The sequence below is a fragment of the Stigmatopora nigra genome, chromosome 5, assembly GCF_051989575.1.
Source record: "Stigmatopora nigra isolate UIUO_SnigA chromosome 5, RoL_Snig_1.1, whole genome shotgun sequence".
In the NCBI taxonomy this organism is placed as follows: domain Eukaryota; kingdom Metazoa; phylum Chordata; class Actinopteri; order Syngnathiformes; family Syngnathidae; genus Stigmatopora; species Stigmatopora nigra.
In genome coordinates this window covers 17028562-17046963 of record NC_135512.1, presented here as the reverse complement: position 1 = coordinate 17046963, position 18402 = coordinate 17028562, and the positions used below count along the sequence as shown (strand labels likewise).

General features: G+C 41.8%; 1 protein-coding gene across 1 annotated transcript; it reads left to right on the top strand.

Moving 5' to 3' along the window:
• Nucleotides 1–9380: 9380 nt before the first annotated feature.
• On the top strand, nucleotides 9381–17525 carry LOC144197250 (paired mesoderm homeobox protein 1-like). The gene is made up of 3 exons (XM_077717926.1): nucleotides 9381–9385; nucleotides 9617–9856; nucleotides 17015–17525. The coding sequence occupies exons 1-3, from the start codon at nucleotides 9381–9383 to the stop codon at nucleotides 17145–17147; spliced, it is 378 nt and encodes a 125-aa protein (XP_077574052.1). The 3' UTR covers nucleotides 17148–17525.
• Nucleotides 17526–18402: the final 877 nt, after the last annotated feature.

Sequence of the window (18402 nt, the reverse complement as noted above, 5' to 3'; positions counted from 1 at the left end):
TGTGAGTGTGTGAGTGTGTGAGTGTGTGAGTGTGTGAGTGTGTGAGTGTGTGAGTGTGTGAGTGTGTGAGTGTGTGAGTGTGTGAGTGTGTGAGTGTGTGAGTGTGTGAGTGTGTGAGTGTGTGAGTGTGTGTGTGTGTGTGAGTGTGTGAGTGTGTGAGTGTGTGAGTGTGTGAGTGTGTGAGTGTGTGAGTGTGTGAGTGTGTGAGTGTGTGAGTGTGTGAGTGTGTGAGTGTGTGAGTGTGTGAGTGTGTGAGTGTGTGAGTGTGTGAGTGTGTGAGTGTGTGAGTGTGTGAGTGTGTGAGTGTGTGAGTGTGTGAGTGTGTGAGTGTGTGAGTGTGTGAGTGTGTGAGTGTGTGAGTGTGTGAGTGTGTGAGTGTGTGAGTGTGTGAGAGTGTGAGTGTGTGAGTGTGTGAGTGTGTGAGTGTGTGAGTGTGTGAGTGTGTGTGTGTGTGTGGTGTGTGGTGTGTGAGTGTGTGAGTGTGTGAGTGTGTGAGTGTGTGAGTGTGTGAGTGTGTGAGTGGTGTGGTGTGTGAGTGTGTGTGTGTGTGTGAGTGGGTGAGTGTGTGAGTGTGTGAGTGTGTGAGTGTGTGAGTGTGTGAGTGTGTGAGTGTGTGAGTGTGTGAGTGTGTGAGTGGTGTGAGTGTGTGTGTGGTGTGTGTGGTGTGTGTGTGGGTGAGTGTGTGTGTGGGTGTGTGGTGTGTGAGTGTGTGGTGTGTGGTGTGTGAGTGTGTGAGTGTGTGGTGTGTGGGTGGGTGGTGTGTGGGTGTGTGTGTGTGGTGTGTGGTGTGTGGTGTGTGGGTGTGGGGGGTGTGTGGTGTGTGAGTGTGTGGGTGTGTGGGTGTGTGGGTGTGTGGGTGTGTGTGTGGTGTGGGGTGTGGTGGGTGTGGTGTGTGGGTGTGGTGTGTGAGTGTGTGGTGTGTGAGTGTGTGGGGTGTGGTGTGGGGTGTGTGGTGTGTGGGTGTGTGGTGTGTGGTGTGTGAGTGTGTGGGGGTGGGTGTGTGGTGTGTGGTGTGTGGTGTGTGGTGGTGGTGGGTGGGGTGTGGTGTGTGGGTGTGGTGGGGTGGGGGTGGTGTGTGGTGTGGGGGGTGTGGGGGTGTGTGGGTGTGTGGGTGTGTGGGTGTGGTGGGGGTGTGGGGTGTGGGTGTGGGGTGGTGTGTGGGGTGGGGGTGTGTGAGTGTTGGGGGTGTGGGGGGTGGGGTGGTGGGGGTGGGTGTGGGTGTGTGGTGGTGTGGTGTGTGGGTGTGTGGTGTGTGGGTGTGGGTGGGGGTGTGTGGGTGTGGGTGTGTGGGGTGTGTGGTGGGTGGGTGGGTGTGGTGTGTGGGTGTGTGGGGGGTGGGGTGTGTGTGTGTGTGGGTGTGGGGTGTGTGTGTGGTGGGGGTGGGGGGTGGGTGGGGGGGGGGGGGGGGGGGGGGGGGGGGGGGGGGGGGGGGGGGGGGGGGGGGGGGGGGGGGTGTGGGGGGGGGGGGGGTGTGTGTGTGTGTGTGTGGTGTGGTGGTGTGTGTGTGGTGTGTGTGTGAGTGTGTGTGTGCGTGTGTGCGTGTGTGCGCGTGTGCGCGTGTGCGCGCGTTTGCGTGTGAGCGCGCGTACGCGCCGACGTGCGTACGTGCAGTGGGTAGTATGTATGTATGTATGTATGTATGTATGTATGTTATGTATATATATATATATATATATATATATATATATATATATATATATATATATATATATATATATATATATATATATATATATATATATATATATATATATATATATATATATATATATATATATATATATATATATATATATATATATATATATATATATATATATATATATATATATATATATATATATATATATATATATATATATATATATATATATATATATATATATATATAAGGACATCATGACGTTGGTACTAGAAGGAGCACATCTGTGATTAATGTGTAGCAGAAGCAAGTATTGCAGAAATCCTTTGATAATTGAGTCTTTGAGCACATTCCTGAGGCTATTCGTCAGAATGCAGCTAGATTTTCAATAATGGATGTGATTTCATAACGAGGAACAGTATTAGCTGTCCATGAGTCATGTGGAATTTAGGAAGTGCATAAATTCATGGTTTAGGCTTATCTATAAACTTTATAAAGCGTGATTTATGAATGGTTGTGTGGCTGTGTGTATGTGTCTGGGTATGTTAGGATTCTCTCGCTACGTTTGTGCATCGTAGAGAGGTGAAATATTTTTATGGTGGCCACAAAAAGCTGTTGGATCATACTAGACAAATAATTGAATTTCTTCACCTTCCTATTTGTGGTATGAATCGTTGTTTTTACATGATGTGCCTAAATGCACCGGGTGTATACACAAACTTTTATTTGTTCTGATTGTCAGGCAATCCTGAACACCAAGTATTTAATTATTATCATGTCTACACCCAATTAATTTATCTGTAATTAATTAAGTGTATCTTAAGAGTCATCCAGAAAAGTGTGAAGACAATCAGGATAATGTTCTGTCTTTGTAGTGGCTAAAACGTCGATTTCCAATTTGAAGTATGGAGGGCAATAAAAGTGTTTACCTTCTTGATCACTGCATATCTGACACGTGTCAATACCATAAAATGAATCAGCAAATTAATCTAAATAAATCAAGATGGCATCATAATGTTGACATTTTATTTTTTATTGCAAGAACACTTTTTTCTTTAATATTTAGTCCTTGTAAATCGTGATTTATCGGTGTGTGAGTGTGTGTTTATCTTAAGATTTTCTCGCTATGTTTGTTCAAACTTTGCAACGTAGAGTTGAACATTTTTATGCTGGCCAGAAACGGCTGTCGGATCCTAATAGACGAGATTGAATTTCTTCACCTTCTCTAAGTGTGTACAACATTTATTTGTTATAGCTGAAAGCAGAGTTGATGTATAAATCGCTGTTTTTACATGATGTGCCTAAACGCATGTAGCTGATAGGTTCGTGAGGTAGGACACCTTTCCACGTCTTTTTCGGAAGAATTTCCAGGTCCCCAGAACAATTATTTTTCTTTCCTGACGGGAGTTTTGAAACACCCATCCAATCATAAATCACGCTATATCTAGGTTATAATCCTTATAAAGTGTGATGTATTGTTAGATGAGTGGGTGGATGTGTGTGTACACCTGGAAAGCCGTTGGCGGAAATTCTTCCGAAAATGACGTTTGTGAATGATGTGTAAAGGAACCCTACCTTACAACTAAATTGGATTAGGACGGCCAGCACCATCGTGTCTTGCCGAGTCTTCCCGTCAAGACAAGGGAAAAAAAGTGTTTCAGGGAGCATAGATTAGATATAACGTGATTCATGGATTAGTTATTGTTGATGTTAACATTTGCACGCTATGTTTGTCCAAACCGTGCATCGTAGAGAGTTGAATTTTTTTATGGTGGCCAGAAACGGCTGTCGGATCCTATGATCCAGATGATTGAATTTCTTTACCTCTCTAAGTGTGTAAACTCAAGCTTTGAGCATTTAAAAGGATTATCGATGTGTATGCTTGATCAGAAACATGTTAACTTGCTGCTCTCTTGTGATAGTTTTAAGCATTATACTACTTAAGCATTATCTATACTGTATTCGAAAAATCCATACATTCTTCAGTGCACACTGGAGTGCTTCCACTTAATAATTTATGCCGGATGTTATTTGCATGAACTACGCAACAGCACTGCTATTTTGTGAGTTTTTTTATTTTCATCAGATTTTCACTTTGGTTTACAATGTTTTAAAAAAACTAACGTCCAAACATTGCTTAAATAGGTAACATTCGTCATCCTTCCTTTTGAAATTGACTGTCAGTTTTCCTTAATTTTTCCTAAAAAGCATACTCCTGCATCTGTATACCTGTACATAATGTTATACACATTTGCTCTGCTATGTGTGTAACTGAAATTTTCCTTTCTCATCTAATCCATTTTTCAAAATATATTTTTTTATAGCGCAACAACTGTCTTTTGGTTCTAAACAGGGCCCCCCTGCTTGTGAATCATAAATGATTCAAATTTGAAACTTCAAATTTCTGTGATTAAGTAAATAAATTACTTTCCTCATTATTCAAATTTGAAAGTAACTATGTTACCTTACTTCATAATAAAAGAGAATATAAAATATGATGATTTTAAGTATTTTTGTTATTATATTAGGCAATAAAGATAAGACAACTCTCCTGTTACACTATGAGAAGTAAAGAATAAAACCTGCAAAGATTTTGACAGGCATCTTTATTTTTATAAATTTGCCTTCATACCAAAAGTTGCTGTGCAATATGAAATAAATATACTATATACTAAATAGACTATATTCAGCCTCATAAAAAGAAACAGTATATTTACCTCACATCGTTATTTACAAAAAATAGGATAAAACAGTTGGATAAACCTAGGACCATAATTTTAGATTTTGCCAATGTATTCAGAACATTTACACAAAATGAGAAAACATCATTATCAAGTAAGAAATTATTACAGGCTGTCCGGTGGGTTAAGGACATTTTCAATAAGGCTTCGCTTTACGCACAAGTATGTATTTACGAGGCATTTAAAAAAAACGTTGGATCTTTTAGTAGTCAGTCGGCTTGATGTTGTACTGCATCTCATAACTGCCTATTTTAGCCGTGTTATTGTCCTTTTGCGTTCATGCTCCATGGTAGCCTCTATTGCTAACAGGCTAAAAACACATTTGCTCATCATCCTCTTCTCCTCAGCGTTGGTCTGGAACTAGCGTTCATCTCGCAAAAGCGCCCTTTTTCTACGCGGTGGTCTGGTGGTGTAATTACTGTTTAAAATTATCAACCTCGAACCCAGCTTCACAGATGACCCAGAGATACGCTGATCCCGTGTCGACAGCCGGCCGGACCTTCTGGCCAGGTTGTTATGGCGGTGCAGCTCTCCTATGATGGTCTGCAATAATACGATTGCGAGCCGCTGTGCGCACCAGTGCTGCCCTGGTGTCCCCCCAGATTCAGTGGACCTGTCGAATGTGGACCTGCACCGATGCAACCGCCATCTTGCCCTCCTTGCTCTGGAACAGAGGTGGTTGATATCGACATGCACACATGAAGGGGGACCTACCCGTGCCTGAGCAGACAAGAATGTTGCACATCTATTCAATCCAACGGAGATAGGAGGACCAGGATCCTGGGTGTTGTGAGCAGACGCTCCGGAGGGCCGCTTCCAGCTCCTGGTTGGCCCTCTCCATCTGACCATTGGACTATGGGTGATACCCAGCCGAATGGCTAGCTGTAGCCCCTAGGGTCTTGCAAAACGCCTCCCAGACCCATGAAACAAACTGGGCGCCCCTGTTCGAAACCAGATCAGACGGAAGAACATGAGTCCGGAATACATGGTTTATTCCGTCACACTGACTGATGACCGGTTAGGTCATCAGTCAGCGTGACGGAATGAGCGGCCTTGAAGAAATGATACACTACTGTCAAAATGACAGTATGTCCCTTAGAGCGGGGAAGGCCAGTCACAAAGTCCAGTGCTATGTGGAACCAAGGGTGGGATGGGATCGGCAAGGCAAGCAATTCAGCTGGTGCCCGGTGCATAGACTTACCCCGGGTGCCAGACTTACCCCGGGTGCACACCGAATAGGCCGAAATGTAGTCCCGGACAGGCCTCCGAAGTTCTGCCCACCAAAACCGTTGGGACACCTGGAAGAATGAGTGTGACAGGAAAACTTGGATTCATAGCCCCACTTCACTTCGCCAGCACGTTGGCCCTCGGGAACAAAAAGCTCGGGACTTCAACCTGCACCTTTTCGACAAGGTCCTGGACTTTCCATCTTGGTCCTCAGAAGCCCCATTCTCTGCGAGTTCGTCTAGCCTTAACAGGGCATCAATCTTGGCGTTCTTTGAGCCCGGGTAGTTGGTGAACTTGAAACGTGCAGAGACTTGGACCAACGGGCATGGCGTGGGTTAAGATGCTTGGCACCCCTGAGATACTCCAAGTTCCTGTGGTGTGTAATGATCTAGAATGGTTCCGCTGGCCCCTCCAACCAGTGCCTCCACTCCTGCAGCGCCTGGATGATGACTAGTATCTCCCGGTCACCGATGTCATAATTTGCCTCAGCTAGGTTGGGGCGGCGGGAGTAAAAAGCACTGGGGTGCAGCTTCTGGTATACCTCACCTCTTGTATAGGACCGCCCTCACTCCAGAGCCCGATACATCAACCTTGACTACAAATGGTAAGTTATTGTCAAAATGAACAAGAACCGGGGCACTTGGGAACGTGTGCTTCAAACAGACAAAACGGCCTCGGCCACCGCAGACCATACAAACAGCGGTTTGCCAGAAGTCATTCTGGCCAATCTGATGCTCTAGCTGCGGATGGACCGTCTGTAGAAATGTGCAAACCCTAGGAACCTTCGTAGGTCTTTACATGACTTGGGGTTTTTGTCACTCCACCACTGCTTTGATCTTTGCGGGTGCCAGGCAGAGTTGGCCCCTCTCTTTTTTTTTCAAGATGGCGCGGTTATGTGGCAGTTGCTCTGTCTTCCATCTCGAAATTTATTGCCACCCGCTGGACATATTTCAAAATACAAGTACGTAGTGCAATGAGCTGGCCTGAATTTTTATTTAATATTCTTATGTAATATACACATATACACACTCTTGCAACGTGAGAAAAAAACACTGTAATACTTACTAAAAGACAGACTCGGGGACCTAGAGAACAATACCTGACAATGCCATGGAACACACAATATAGAGCAATATTTTAATTGTAAATAATTTCCCATTATTTTAGGCAATATATATTCAAAATGATTTCAATGATTCAAAGATTAATCTCAATGTTTTCTATGCTGGTGTAAATTAGAATATCTACTGCTATAACTACTTTTTTCTTCTGTCCTTATAGTACATTATAGTACTTACTCTTATGACTACTTTGTTTGGCTGTGAATAAATGTCCTTGTTAATCTAAATTAATGTTGTTATCTGTAACTTGTTATTCTAAATGAATCAGTAACGTATATGGCCCGCGGGCTGCAGTTGAAAAACTTGTACACACACACGACCGGGGGTGGGGCGAGCACGTCGGCTAAATGTTCTTCGGCTAGATAGTCGGTCGGCCAAATAGTCGTTCGGCTAATTCTACGTGCGGCCAGATGGCCTTTCGGCGAGTTGGCTGTCGGCCAGATGTCAGTCGGCTAAATGTCCTTCGCCAAGTAAACCGTGCGCCCATGGAGCCCCAGATCGAGGGAGATTATCAGTGGTATTGTATGTCTTCCATTTTCTAATAATTGCTCCTACAGTTGATTTCTTTACACCAAGTGTTTTACCTAGTTCAGATTCAGCCTTCCCAGCCTGGTGCAATTTTGTCTCTGGTGTGGAAGTCTGGAGTTTGGAGTGTGAAAGACAAAGGTTGTGGACTTTTGTGTGTCTTTCATACCAATAATGAGTTAAATCAGATGCTATTAATACAGGTAATGAGTGGAGAGCTCATTAGAAGTTAGGCCTCTTTGACAGCCAGAAATCTTGCTTGTTTGTAGGTGAACAAATACTTATTTTCCATTCTAATTTGGAAATAAATTCTTTAAAAATCAAACAATGTGATTTTCTGGGGTTTTCCACATTCTGTCTCATGGTTGAAGTTTACCAATTACACCCTAACAATTTCAGGCCTCTCTAACTTTTCAAGTAGGAGAACTTGCACAGTTGTTTTTTGACCTAATACTTTTGCCCCACTGTATCTTTATTGAAACTTGGTAAGAGTGGACGAAATCAACAGAGGCATGGGTCAGACAGGTCAGTGAACGTGGCGTGGAAGTCAAGTACCATCACGTACGCCCGTTGGAGAATCCGAGGCAAACGTACAAGAGGTGTGAACGTAGACGTTGTCCTAGGTCCATAACAAGAATTCAGGTATCAGGCACCAAAAATTTACGTGAGTAGGCACTGACATTTAACTTATAAAGACGTATATAGCGACATAATCGAGCTCTGGTTGGCTTAAGAAGGTCAGTGATTTTGATTGCTGGCACCTCTTGCTGCTCCATCCATCTGGCGCTTGTGCTGTGATTGGATGACAGGCACATCTACCCACCTGGCAAGCCCTGGCCTTCACAATGGCAACAACATTAATTCAAAGAACCTGTGCTCATTTTGGTTCAAATAAAATTTGGCCACTTTCTTCTGCTAACCACAAAACCATTATTTCAATGAAAAATTTTAATTGCATACATTTATTCATTTGCCTCCGCGTGGGGTGTGCTGGAGCCTATCCTAGTCAACTAATGGAACAAGGCAAAACACATTTTGAATTGGTGAGCAGCCAGTTGCTGGGCACAATGAGACGGACAACCAATTTATGCTCACAGTCATATCTAGAGGAAATTTGAATTGTTCAACCAGCCTATCGTGCATGTTTTTAGGAGGTGGGAGGAAACCAAAGCACCAGTAGAAAACTCACGCATGCCCCGGGAGAACATGCAAACACCATAGAGGAAGGCTGGAGCCCTCCAGGGAATGAACACTCAGAATTCTGAGGCCGACACCCTCTAGACTGGCTTGCCCGTCGCTTCCTCGCCAGCCGGACCCCAAATGCGCTTTTGTTTAATGCAAGCATTAAAGTGGACTGTTTTCGTCCTGACTATCAGTACCAAAAGTGATTCACAATGAAACAGATATTTTTTTATTTATTTCTTCTCTCAATGAAAGTTGTAATTGGGCTTTTTGGCAGAGTAGATTTTTAAAATTAATGTATACATATTATTGTTTCTGAGAATGTGTGTGTCTGCATTAGTGTGTGCGTCCATTAACATTGGATAATATGAAGACAACACCGTACATCTGATTTGAGTGCGGTTTTGAACAAGATAGAAGCAGTTCCTTCTCCAATACCAATGGTCATTGAACTTGGCGTATGAAGTAAATCTGTCACTAGCATGGAGTGGTTCAAGGATCCTCAAGGCTACTTCACCATCTGCAAAACCGATTGAATTCCAGTGATTGAATCAGGTAATTAGTGGAATTTCTCGCAGTATGTAACTATGGCATCAAAAATAACCCTTACATTGGTGAGTGCATGTGATTCGTGTAACCATAATACGGCAAGTGTTTAGTGTTCTGTTTGTACGTAAACAGGGGCAAACAGTGTGAATGAATTTTCAACATTTTTTTTAATTCAAGAGACTTGGCTAACATGCAGATCAGGGATATGGTTAATTGTCAGAGAAGTCGAGCGCGTCCACGCAACACAGAAGACCCATCAGTGGCTGTCCACTAATTCAGGGTGTCCCCCACCTGTGGCCCAAAGTCACCTGGAATAGGCGCCAGCACCCCCGCAACCCTGGTGAGAAAAGAGCGGTTCAGAAAATTAGATGAGATGAGACATGAGATCTGCTGATGCAGTGATAAAACTTTGTGGCCCCCTCACACGCCTCTCCACACCAAAAAGACAGTTTCCCTCTGGAAGAGGATTCTGATTGTGGCAGCGGCCGTCCTCTAAGCAAAAGGCACGTCTCTCCTGGTTTGATTCAGCCAATTGGTTCACATCGGCTGCATAATTTAAATCTGGCGTTCCTGATTCATACATTCATAGACTCCTTACGCAAATAGATTTCCAAAATACCCCCAAGCAGGTGGGACTGGCGAAGCCAGACCCATTTGCTTGTTAATTTTATTTTTGTCTCATTGCAGGTTTGGTTTCAAAATCGGCGAGCTAAATTCCGTCGAAATGAACGTGCCATGCTGGCCAGCAAGAATGCTTCCTTGTTGAAATCCTACTCCGGAGAGGTTACGGCTGTGGAGCAGCCAATTGTACCACGCCCTGCACCACGCCCAAATGATTATCTTTCCTGGGGTAACACTGCTACATACAGGTTTGCCTCACTTTAATATTTTTTCACCATTTCCAAAAACATTTCAATCAATCCTCAATATAGGTTAAATAGTGTATCCATTACATAGTTATATCACCTAATCACTGTATAACCAAAAATATGAAACAATGTTATCTATAAAAATATATGCTTTTTTTCAATGTATTAAACAAAAAGCTACACATTTTGCGACACATTTTCATTCAGAACAAGGCTCAATGTGCCATGGACCATTTAGTTTCACACCTATTTCCATCTATTCTTTCCAACTTAACTCTCGTGATCACTTACACACAAACAGATGCACGCATGCACAAGCACGCAAACAAACATATTTCATTCACCCTAAAACCTTTATTTTAGCGGCACCACTATTTGAATGCCACCTCGAAAGGAACAGCACTTTGGTGGCAGAATTGAAAAATTATAATGGCACCCTCTAATTCAACGTCACTACGGAGGAAGGTTTGAAAAACAGAGTAGCATGCCGGTGAAATAGAGGTTTTTCTCAGCCTGAGAAGATGGTCAGATGGCAAGCGTCTTCTTGCCTGGGATACATACTGTTGTCAACTTAGCGATGGCAGCAAGAAGCAATTGAAGAGGCCCCATATTGATGTGTCCCTGATTCCAGGAGGTTTCACCAAATGAATACAGGCCACCCAAGGTCTATTGAAACACCCCATTCAAGGCCAAAGTCCGACAGTTCTACGAGAACTGGATGTTGCACGGTGAGAAGAGCTCCACCAAATTCGGCAACATGCGAGCACCAACAATGGGAGTTTATCTAAAATGGATTGAAAATGGATGGATAATCAGCCGAATAATCTGATCATCAAGTCGTTCCAGATGCGGACTGACCAACGCTCTGTACAGCTCAACGGATTGCCAGATCCATTGTTTTAGGTCAGACGGCTCGATTCAGACTGGTTTGCACTTCTCCAGCAATGGCGAGCCAATCCTGGCGACGATGAACGTGAACTCACTCAAACACTCGACGCTGATGCAAAAGATGATGTGATTGACAAGGACAGCTACAACAGTGACGTGTCACTTGTTTTTTGGATATTAGAGACACAATTTACATTGAATTTGCATAATCCATTGTACAAAATTTAATACTACCCCCAAAACCAGGGGTCAGCAACCCATAGTTAGTGGTGCCTTAATGGCTCCCTGCAGCTTTTAAAAAATTAAAAATGGAAATATAATTTTTGTTTTACCATGATTCTTGTGGGCGGACCAACACGACAATGTTTCTATAAGCAGGGTGGGAATGACGGCCGGTAGCTGTTTTAAACAAACCAGTGGGTGTGTGATAAGACAGGGATCTCAAAGGGAAAAAGATAAAAATGATTGAGGAGAACAGGACTGATAGGTTCATTAATAATTACCCTTGTTTGTAATTATCAATAACTGCAGGCAAACATCTTGTTCAATTATTGACATTTAATTAAAGAGATTGGATCACGGATAATAAACCTTAAGGGAGGAGATCTTCAAAAGTATCCTCTCGAACCGTATTTCGCGTACAGCTTTAAGGCATTTTGAATAAAAACAATCACGCCTTCATTTGACTTAACAATCATATAACAATTACATAAAGAAGCCCGAAGTGCGTCACGAGTGTTATGGACGTGGCAGAAACAACATCTTTGTTATGGAAATGGAAGATATCCCGAGTCCTTGCCCAATCAACAACCCTCACAGCCCGATACTGGGTGAGATTTAGCGTCAACAATCCTTGGAGAAGTCCATGTGAGAGTGGACTAGGCGGCAGTTTATGACCTCGAGCCGAACAATAGAAAGACTTTTAATGATTTAACAAAGAAATGAATTACTACACATATATGTATAATAGTAATACAGAATAAACCCAACATTTCCCCGTTTTTATATGTATGTTATTAATCATTTCTTAGTAATCACGAAATGGTGATGTCGGGTGACTGTGATTTTCCCGCCTACTCCTTACTCCCATGGCTGGTCTGAAAGAGAAAGAACATGATCATATTCGTCCAATTGGTCCTCGGAATTACCGTACTCCTGGGCCTCGCTGTTTTCCCCGGTACGTTTCATAAGCAGAGATATAATTAGTGTAATTTAGAATTTGTAGGGGCAATTGCAGTAGTTATAAGTCGGCTTAGCAAGGAGCTCAAACAGGGGATAAGACAACACCCATACAATGTCAAGGTAGTAGCATATATGGCTACAGAACACAACAGATTGGGCCAAATCCTTACATTTTCCAAAGGTCTTATACCCCCAGTCTGTGAAGCGGATAATTCTACTCCAGACTGCTTTTGCATATTACGGCTTTAGTGTCTGCAGGCCACTAATGGCTCTGGTTAGGGACCCATCGGATGACGTGTTGTTCGGTATGAAGGTGCAACTTTGTTTTCCAAACATTTTGCTCACACGCCCCCTTGCTCCGTAAGGAGCATCTCCACCGCTATGCGATCCTGGAACGCCATCAGACTGGTAGCTGCCCGTCACTCCTTTATGGCCACGAATCCCTGTTCAGTATAATTTCCAAGGTTTTGGACATTGTAATGCAGGTAATTTACCTCATCCACATTTTTGTTTTTGGACTCCCATCCTGCTGCGATCTGATTAGCCAGCTTATACTCATCTGGGACGCCCCGGGGGAGGCCAATCGCATCAATGTATGTTGGATCTCCTTCCCTCCATGCCGCTCGACGATGTCGGGAGGGACCCTTCACCACACCAGATTTCTGAGCAGCCAATTGTATCCGCGTTTCGGCAGGAGTCGTATAATTTATCTACCACACCACCACCATAGGCCAGAACGTGGTATCAGGGGTGTAGTTTGTTTTAGAATGCCGGTACACCACGTCTCATTTATCGCCCCCAGCTTCAGACCACCAAAATGATTAAACAGTGGAAAAATTGACTTCCTATTTACTGCGTAACAGGATAAACACTGTTTCAATATTTTTCCTGTACAAGTAGGACACGTTTTTCATTTGTAAAAACACTTTTCCTCAAAAGAATGGTGATTGAGGGAGTTGTTAGATCCGAGCTACTTTTTCCCTTGTCTGGTAGTTTGTTCTAATCCTTTGTAAGATGGTTTAGTCTGAATTGAAACCATATGGAGACGTCAAACCCAATATAAAAGAGTTTCCAATAGTTTTATGGTATTGCTTGTTGAGCAATAATCTTTCCAATCAATATTGGTGTTTCCCTTGTCTTAAGTCAGAAAGTTTATCTTACCCATCCCCTCAATGTTTCAATTGAGACCACCCTTTTTCCAAAGTAGCTCCACATAGTGCTTGCCCCTCTTCTTTGCACTCCATCAACAGCACCCAATTATCCCCCGTTTGGGAAATCCCTGTTTCAGAAATAAATTTCACAAGTTAATATGTCAGCCCAAGCCTTCCAATCTTGACCAATTTCTGCAACAAGGCTTTTCTCAAAAATAAAAATCCCAATCTCCAATTTTGTGCTGTTAATGTACCACAAATATTTCCCACCATAGATTGATCCCTTGTATGGCAACCGGGACGTTGCAATATCGAATGCATGTCTGGAAATTTGATTTGATCAGCACCCAGTCTTCAAGAATCACCGTCGCATCGTCCGTTTCCTGTTGAGAAGCAAAATCTCCCTCTGATAGTCTAAATTTGGTGTGTTTTTTTTCTGCTAGATTTGCCTCATCATGCAATTGTCATTGTATAGTGAATAATAGCAATTTGTAAGGTCTACCAAACAGGACTTCATATAAGGTCCGCCAATTGTGGATGGTAGGTGCAATAATTTCGCAACGAAATATGAAACATAGTGCCCATTTCTTCAATTATTATATCAACAAAATGGGTGCCATTATCACTATAGATAGTTTCTGGAATTCCATATCGTGGAATGGTATCTTACTTAATACAATAAAATCTATATGTATCTTTTGTAATGGATATGTAGCATATAGATTTAAACCATAAGCCTTGTAGTGCCGTTGTAGCAAGGCCACCACCCCCCTTGTCGAGACATATGACTTCCCTTGACTCAAGCCCAAATTATTTTCAACCTTGATCTTTTATTGATAGATTATGTCTCGGTGGCCTGCCAATCAGAAACACAAAAAGACAAACCATCATTCACGCTCACACTCATAAGCAGAAGAATTTAGAGTGTTCAACCAGTCTAGCATCCATAATTTCATTTTGTGGGAGTAAACTGGAGTACCCGGAGAAAATCTAATTCTCGAGGACGCCAGGAATACCCCACATTCCGGAAGGTCTGGATCCACCCCGCATTCATTAGTAGATCATTGAAGACACACACACCCACTCTAGCATTTTAACCGTTTGTAAAAAAAATTACCTTCATGTTTCACATAAGGTTAGACCCTTTTTAATGCAACCGGTTTAGCTTTTTGTTCCCAGAATTGAGGTGGCAATAGTTTCACATCTAAGGTTTTTATTTTTACAGCCGTCATGTCCTAATCAGGTTTTTGGAAAATCCCAATTCCCTCTAATAGTAGGCCAATCACCTTTTAACCCGGCCATCCAAATTTGTTTCCACTCCATCCAGGTGATAAGATAATCTACCCCATTTTTAAGACAAATTCCTCCACGCCTATTTTATGCAACATGACGCCTATGGCCTTTATCACGTCGCCTTGAGTCCAAATTCTATGAACCAAAATAACACGGCACTGCTCACTCCCCACATTAGCGTTGGCAACCTCGATCACCGTCAAATTTTGCCCATCCCATTTTGTTCATAGACAACCCATCTACCTAAAGCGTCACTTGTTTCAAAACATGAAAGGCCCCACTGGAATTTGGGCATCCAGCGCCAAATAGAGCCTATTTACACATTTGTCTCGAATTTGTTTTAGATATGGGGTCCCCAATTCCCAAAATATCCCAGATTTCATGCACCGACATATCCTGTCAAAACCCAAAGCGACTAATATAACCTGTTTCTAAGCCAGAATTTGGAATTTGGAGAATTTCTCCTTTCCCCCCTTATCTAAGCTTGTTATTGCCACTCGTTATCACTGTAACATTCAGGCGTATTAACCCCATCATTGAAATGCTATGAATTTTAAGTTAAAGTTCTCTTAATTTGCATGCCCTTAAAGCAATAGAAAGCAACGTCATTTGGTTGTATTAATTCATCCAAAGCATATTTCCTCCCGCCAGGACAACAGACAATGTTCTTTCAAGTGCACTTTGAAAAACAAAGACAAAATTCTTACATGAAAATGTGTCTTATATCAAGATAAATATTTGCTCAAAATTTTACTCAAATTGCTTGTCTATCAGGGTATTACTGCACATTACCATTCAAAAGTTAAGCTTCAACGGCTCAATGGGGTTGAGATGTTGTGACTGTGCTGGCCAATCCATTATGCTAGTTCTGCTTCTCCCCTTAAATTTCTTCCATAATTTGTAGGCGTGGTTTGAGTCACAAGAAAAAGATGTTGTAGAGTTAGATAAAACTGGAACCACACATAAGAAGTCTTCCACACGATGGGGAACTTCTGCAGACTGTGACCGAGGTTGAAATATGCAGAGTCCTTCTTCCAAGCTTACCCGCACAGTCCCTCAGTAGTCTGGAGCTGACTCCGTTTCCGGCCTGGTAAGCGCCAACTGATTCGCTGATTCTTATCGGGGAGGTCTCTAACTTTCTTCATAATAATAGATGGAAAGGTTGGTCTGAAGCATCCAGCTCTGGAGTTCCAGCAGCATTGAAGTGTTGCTCCTTCTGCTGCGTATTGTTCACAGCTAATCCCATGTGTATGATAGCGTGTCAAGTTCTCCTCTACCTTCTTCAGATTTTGCCCCAAACTTGAAAAGGGGCCCCGATCTTCTCACAAGAACAACTCAAATCCTTCCAGTTTATAATTTTATTGAAGTTCGCTCAGTTTTTGATAGGAAAGAATTAGTTGTTGCTGAAAGGATTAGGTTGGAAACCTTAAAAAGGGGGACAGAAGGAAGCAAGGATGTGACATAATTCAAGTGAAAGGAAAGCACAAAGAATGCAACTTATGGTTGTGAGAAAACAAACTAAGCATCAATCAGCTGGCATCTAATTGGTACTAATATTTGATCCTACCAGTTGCGTGTGATCTGGTCTAAAGAATATTTCTGGTGGTACTCGGGCGATTCGTCTAAAGACGTTTCACCGACGTACTTTTGGCCTAAGGACAGTTCGCCGAGGGGTCGTTTGGCCAAAAGGATAGTTAGCCGAACAGATAGTTAGACGACCGGATAGCCAGTCGACCAGACGTTGCGCCGACGCGCTCGCCCCGCCCCCGGTCGTGTGTGTGTACACGTTTTTCAACCTCGACGAGCATATACGTTAGCTATAACATTCATTTAGGAATAACACAGGAATTAAGAACAGAAGAAATAGTAGAAAATAGTAGAAATCCTACCACAGAAAAATAATATTTATTTCCTAAAATAATGGGAAATTATTTAAGAAGTAAAAGTGTGCTCCATGGCATGGTGTTACGGCTGTCAGCCTGGACACACACTATGTAGTAAAATGTGTTGTTTCTTTTCATCTTGAGATAAGTTTAGACACCCCGGGGTATACATATAGTTTGTTGCATTTATACACGTAGTTTAATTGTCTAGTTACGATTTCTGGTTCCTTTGTTGCCTGTCTTGTCTTTCAAGGCTGGACTACTGAACTTATATACTGGTTCATGACCTATGACCTCAGGAAGGGAAGTGAGGTGAGTTTGATTGTTTTTTTTCTGCTCTCTGTTGGTCTGGGGGGCAGACATATCTTCTCCATAGTTGACTTGACACGTTGCCATGACTGAATAGTTTCAAAAAAGAACTAGCAGAAAAAAGCCAGAACAGAACAATGAAAGTTGTAAAAAATAAAGTATAACATATAAAATACAAAGTAAAATAAAAGGAATGTATTAAGAAATATTAAAATGTAAAACGACCGAAAGACTGTAAAGTGCAAAAAACAGATAAGAGTGGACAGAGCTACTGCCACCGGCTGCCGCCTTACGGCGCCATCTTGTGTTTTTGCAATGTGTGTGTATATGTCTGGCTTTAACTGAATATTTTTACATGATTTTTCTGAGAGTTTGTATTACTTTCTGTAATCTGTAAGTAACATTGGCGTAAGCCTTTTACATCTCTTATTTTCCCCTCTTATTTCTTCCAGTGCCATGGCCACCTATCCACCTAATTGCTCCAACCCTAATACTTCCCAGGGAATGAACATGGCTAACAGTATTGCAAACCTGCGGCTCAAAGCAAAGGAATACAGCTTGAATCAAGTTCCCACGGTCAACTGAAGTACAGCCATATATACAAGGACCGCCAAAACCAAAGGATCCCGACAATAAAATATCTGAGGAATGAGTTTCATCTGATATGATCTTTAGGTTTTGTTTCCTTTTTGTTTGATAGTGTGACACCATTTTGCAAAATGTAGGAGACAAAGTCAAGTCAAAACATTTTTTACTGTTGGTCTTACAATCATTGTATCTATAGTGGTTATTTTAATCAAATTTTTGTGATCGTGCTGTTTACCATTACTTTCGGAATGTGTGGAAAACCGTTTGTCCACTTTGGGCTTGGTGGCTAAAATAACAAAGTGCTTAAATATTTGTTTTCTTGTTGTATACTATACAAAACATTTGAATATCAAATAAAGGAGTTTAACAATTTAAGATGAAGTATTAAACCATCACATTGTATAGGGTCATTACACACAAATCAACATAACTCAAGAAATCCCTTGTTTTAATTTCAAAACTCAGAAAATCAGTTTACTTTGAAAAGCTTCAGTTTTGGAGGCTGTAAAAGTATATATATATATATATATATATATATATATATATATATATATATATATATATATATATATATATATATATATATATATATATATATATATATATATATATATATATATATATATATATATATATATATATATATATATATATATATATATATATATATATATATATATATATATATATATATATATATATATATATATATATATATATATATATATATATATATATATATATACATACACACACACACACACACACACACATACACGCATAAACACACTTTGGCTTGAATACAAGGCAGTATGAGGCAATATCTTGACCATACAGAAGTTGCACAGTTTCTCCAACTTTTCCTGCAATGCACATCACCACGTGGTGCAGCAAGAAGGTTTCTTTTGTCTCCCAGCACAATCTTGTAAACATGGACAAGATTTCATGAGATTGGTGGTTATTTTTGTAGCACTGGACAAGGCCATAGGACCTGCTCATTTATTCATGGCAGAACAGGCTGTGCACTGCTCATGCCCGACCGAATGACTTACAGATAGCCAATGCTGTGAATGTCTACCCAAACAATCAGAAATAGACCTCACGAAGGTGGCCTAAGAGACTGACGTCCTGTAGTGGACACTGGGCTCACTGCGCAGCACCGTGGAGCTCGACTGGCATTTGCTCAAGAACACCAGAATTGGCATGTCTGCCACTGCCACCAGATGTGAGCAGGTTCCCCCTGAAAAAGTCT

Coding starts and splice junctions, on each gene's coding strand:
- LOC144197250 (XM_077717926.1), top strand. Junction 9,857..17,014: donor GGTAACACTGCTACATACAG/GTTTGCCTCACT, acceptor TATTTCTTCCAG/TGCCATGGCCACCTATCCAC.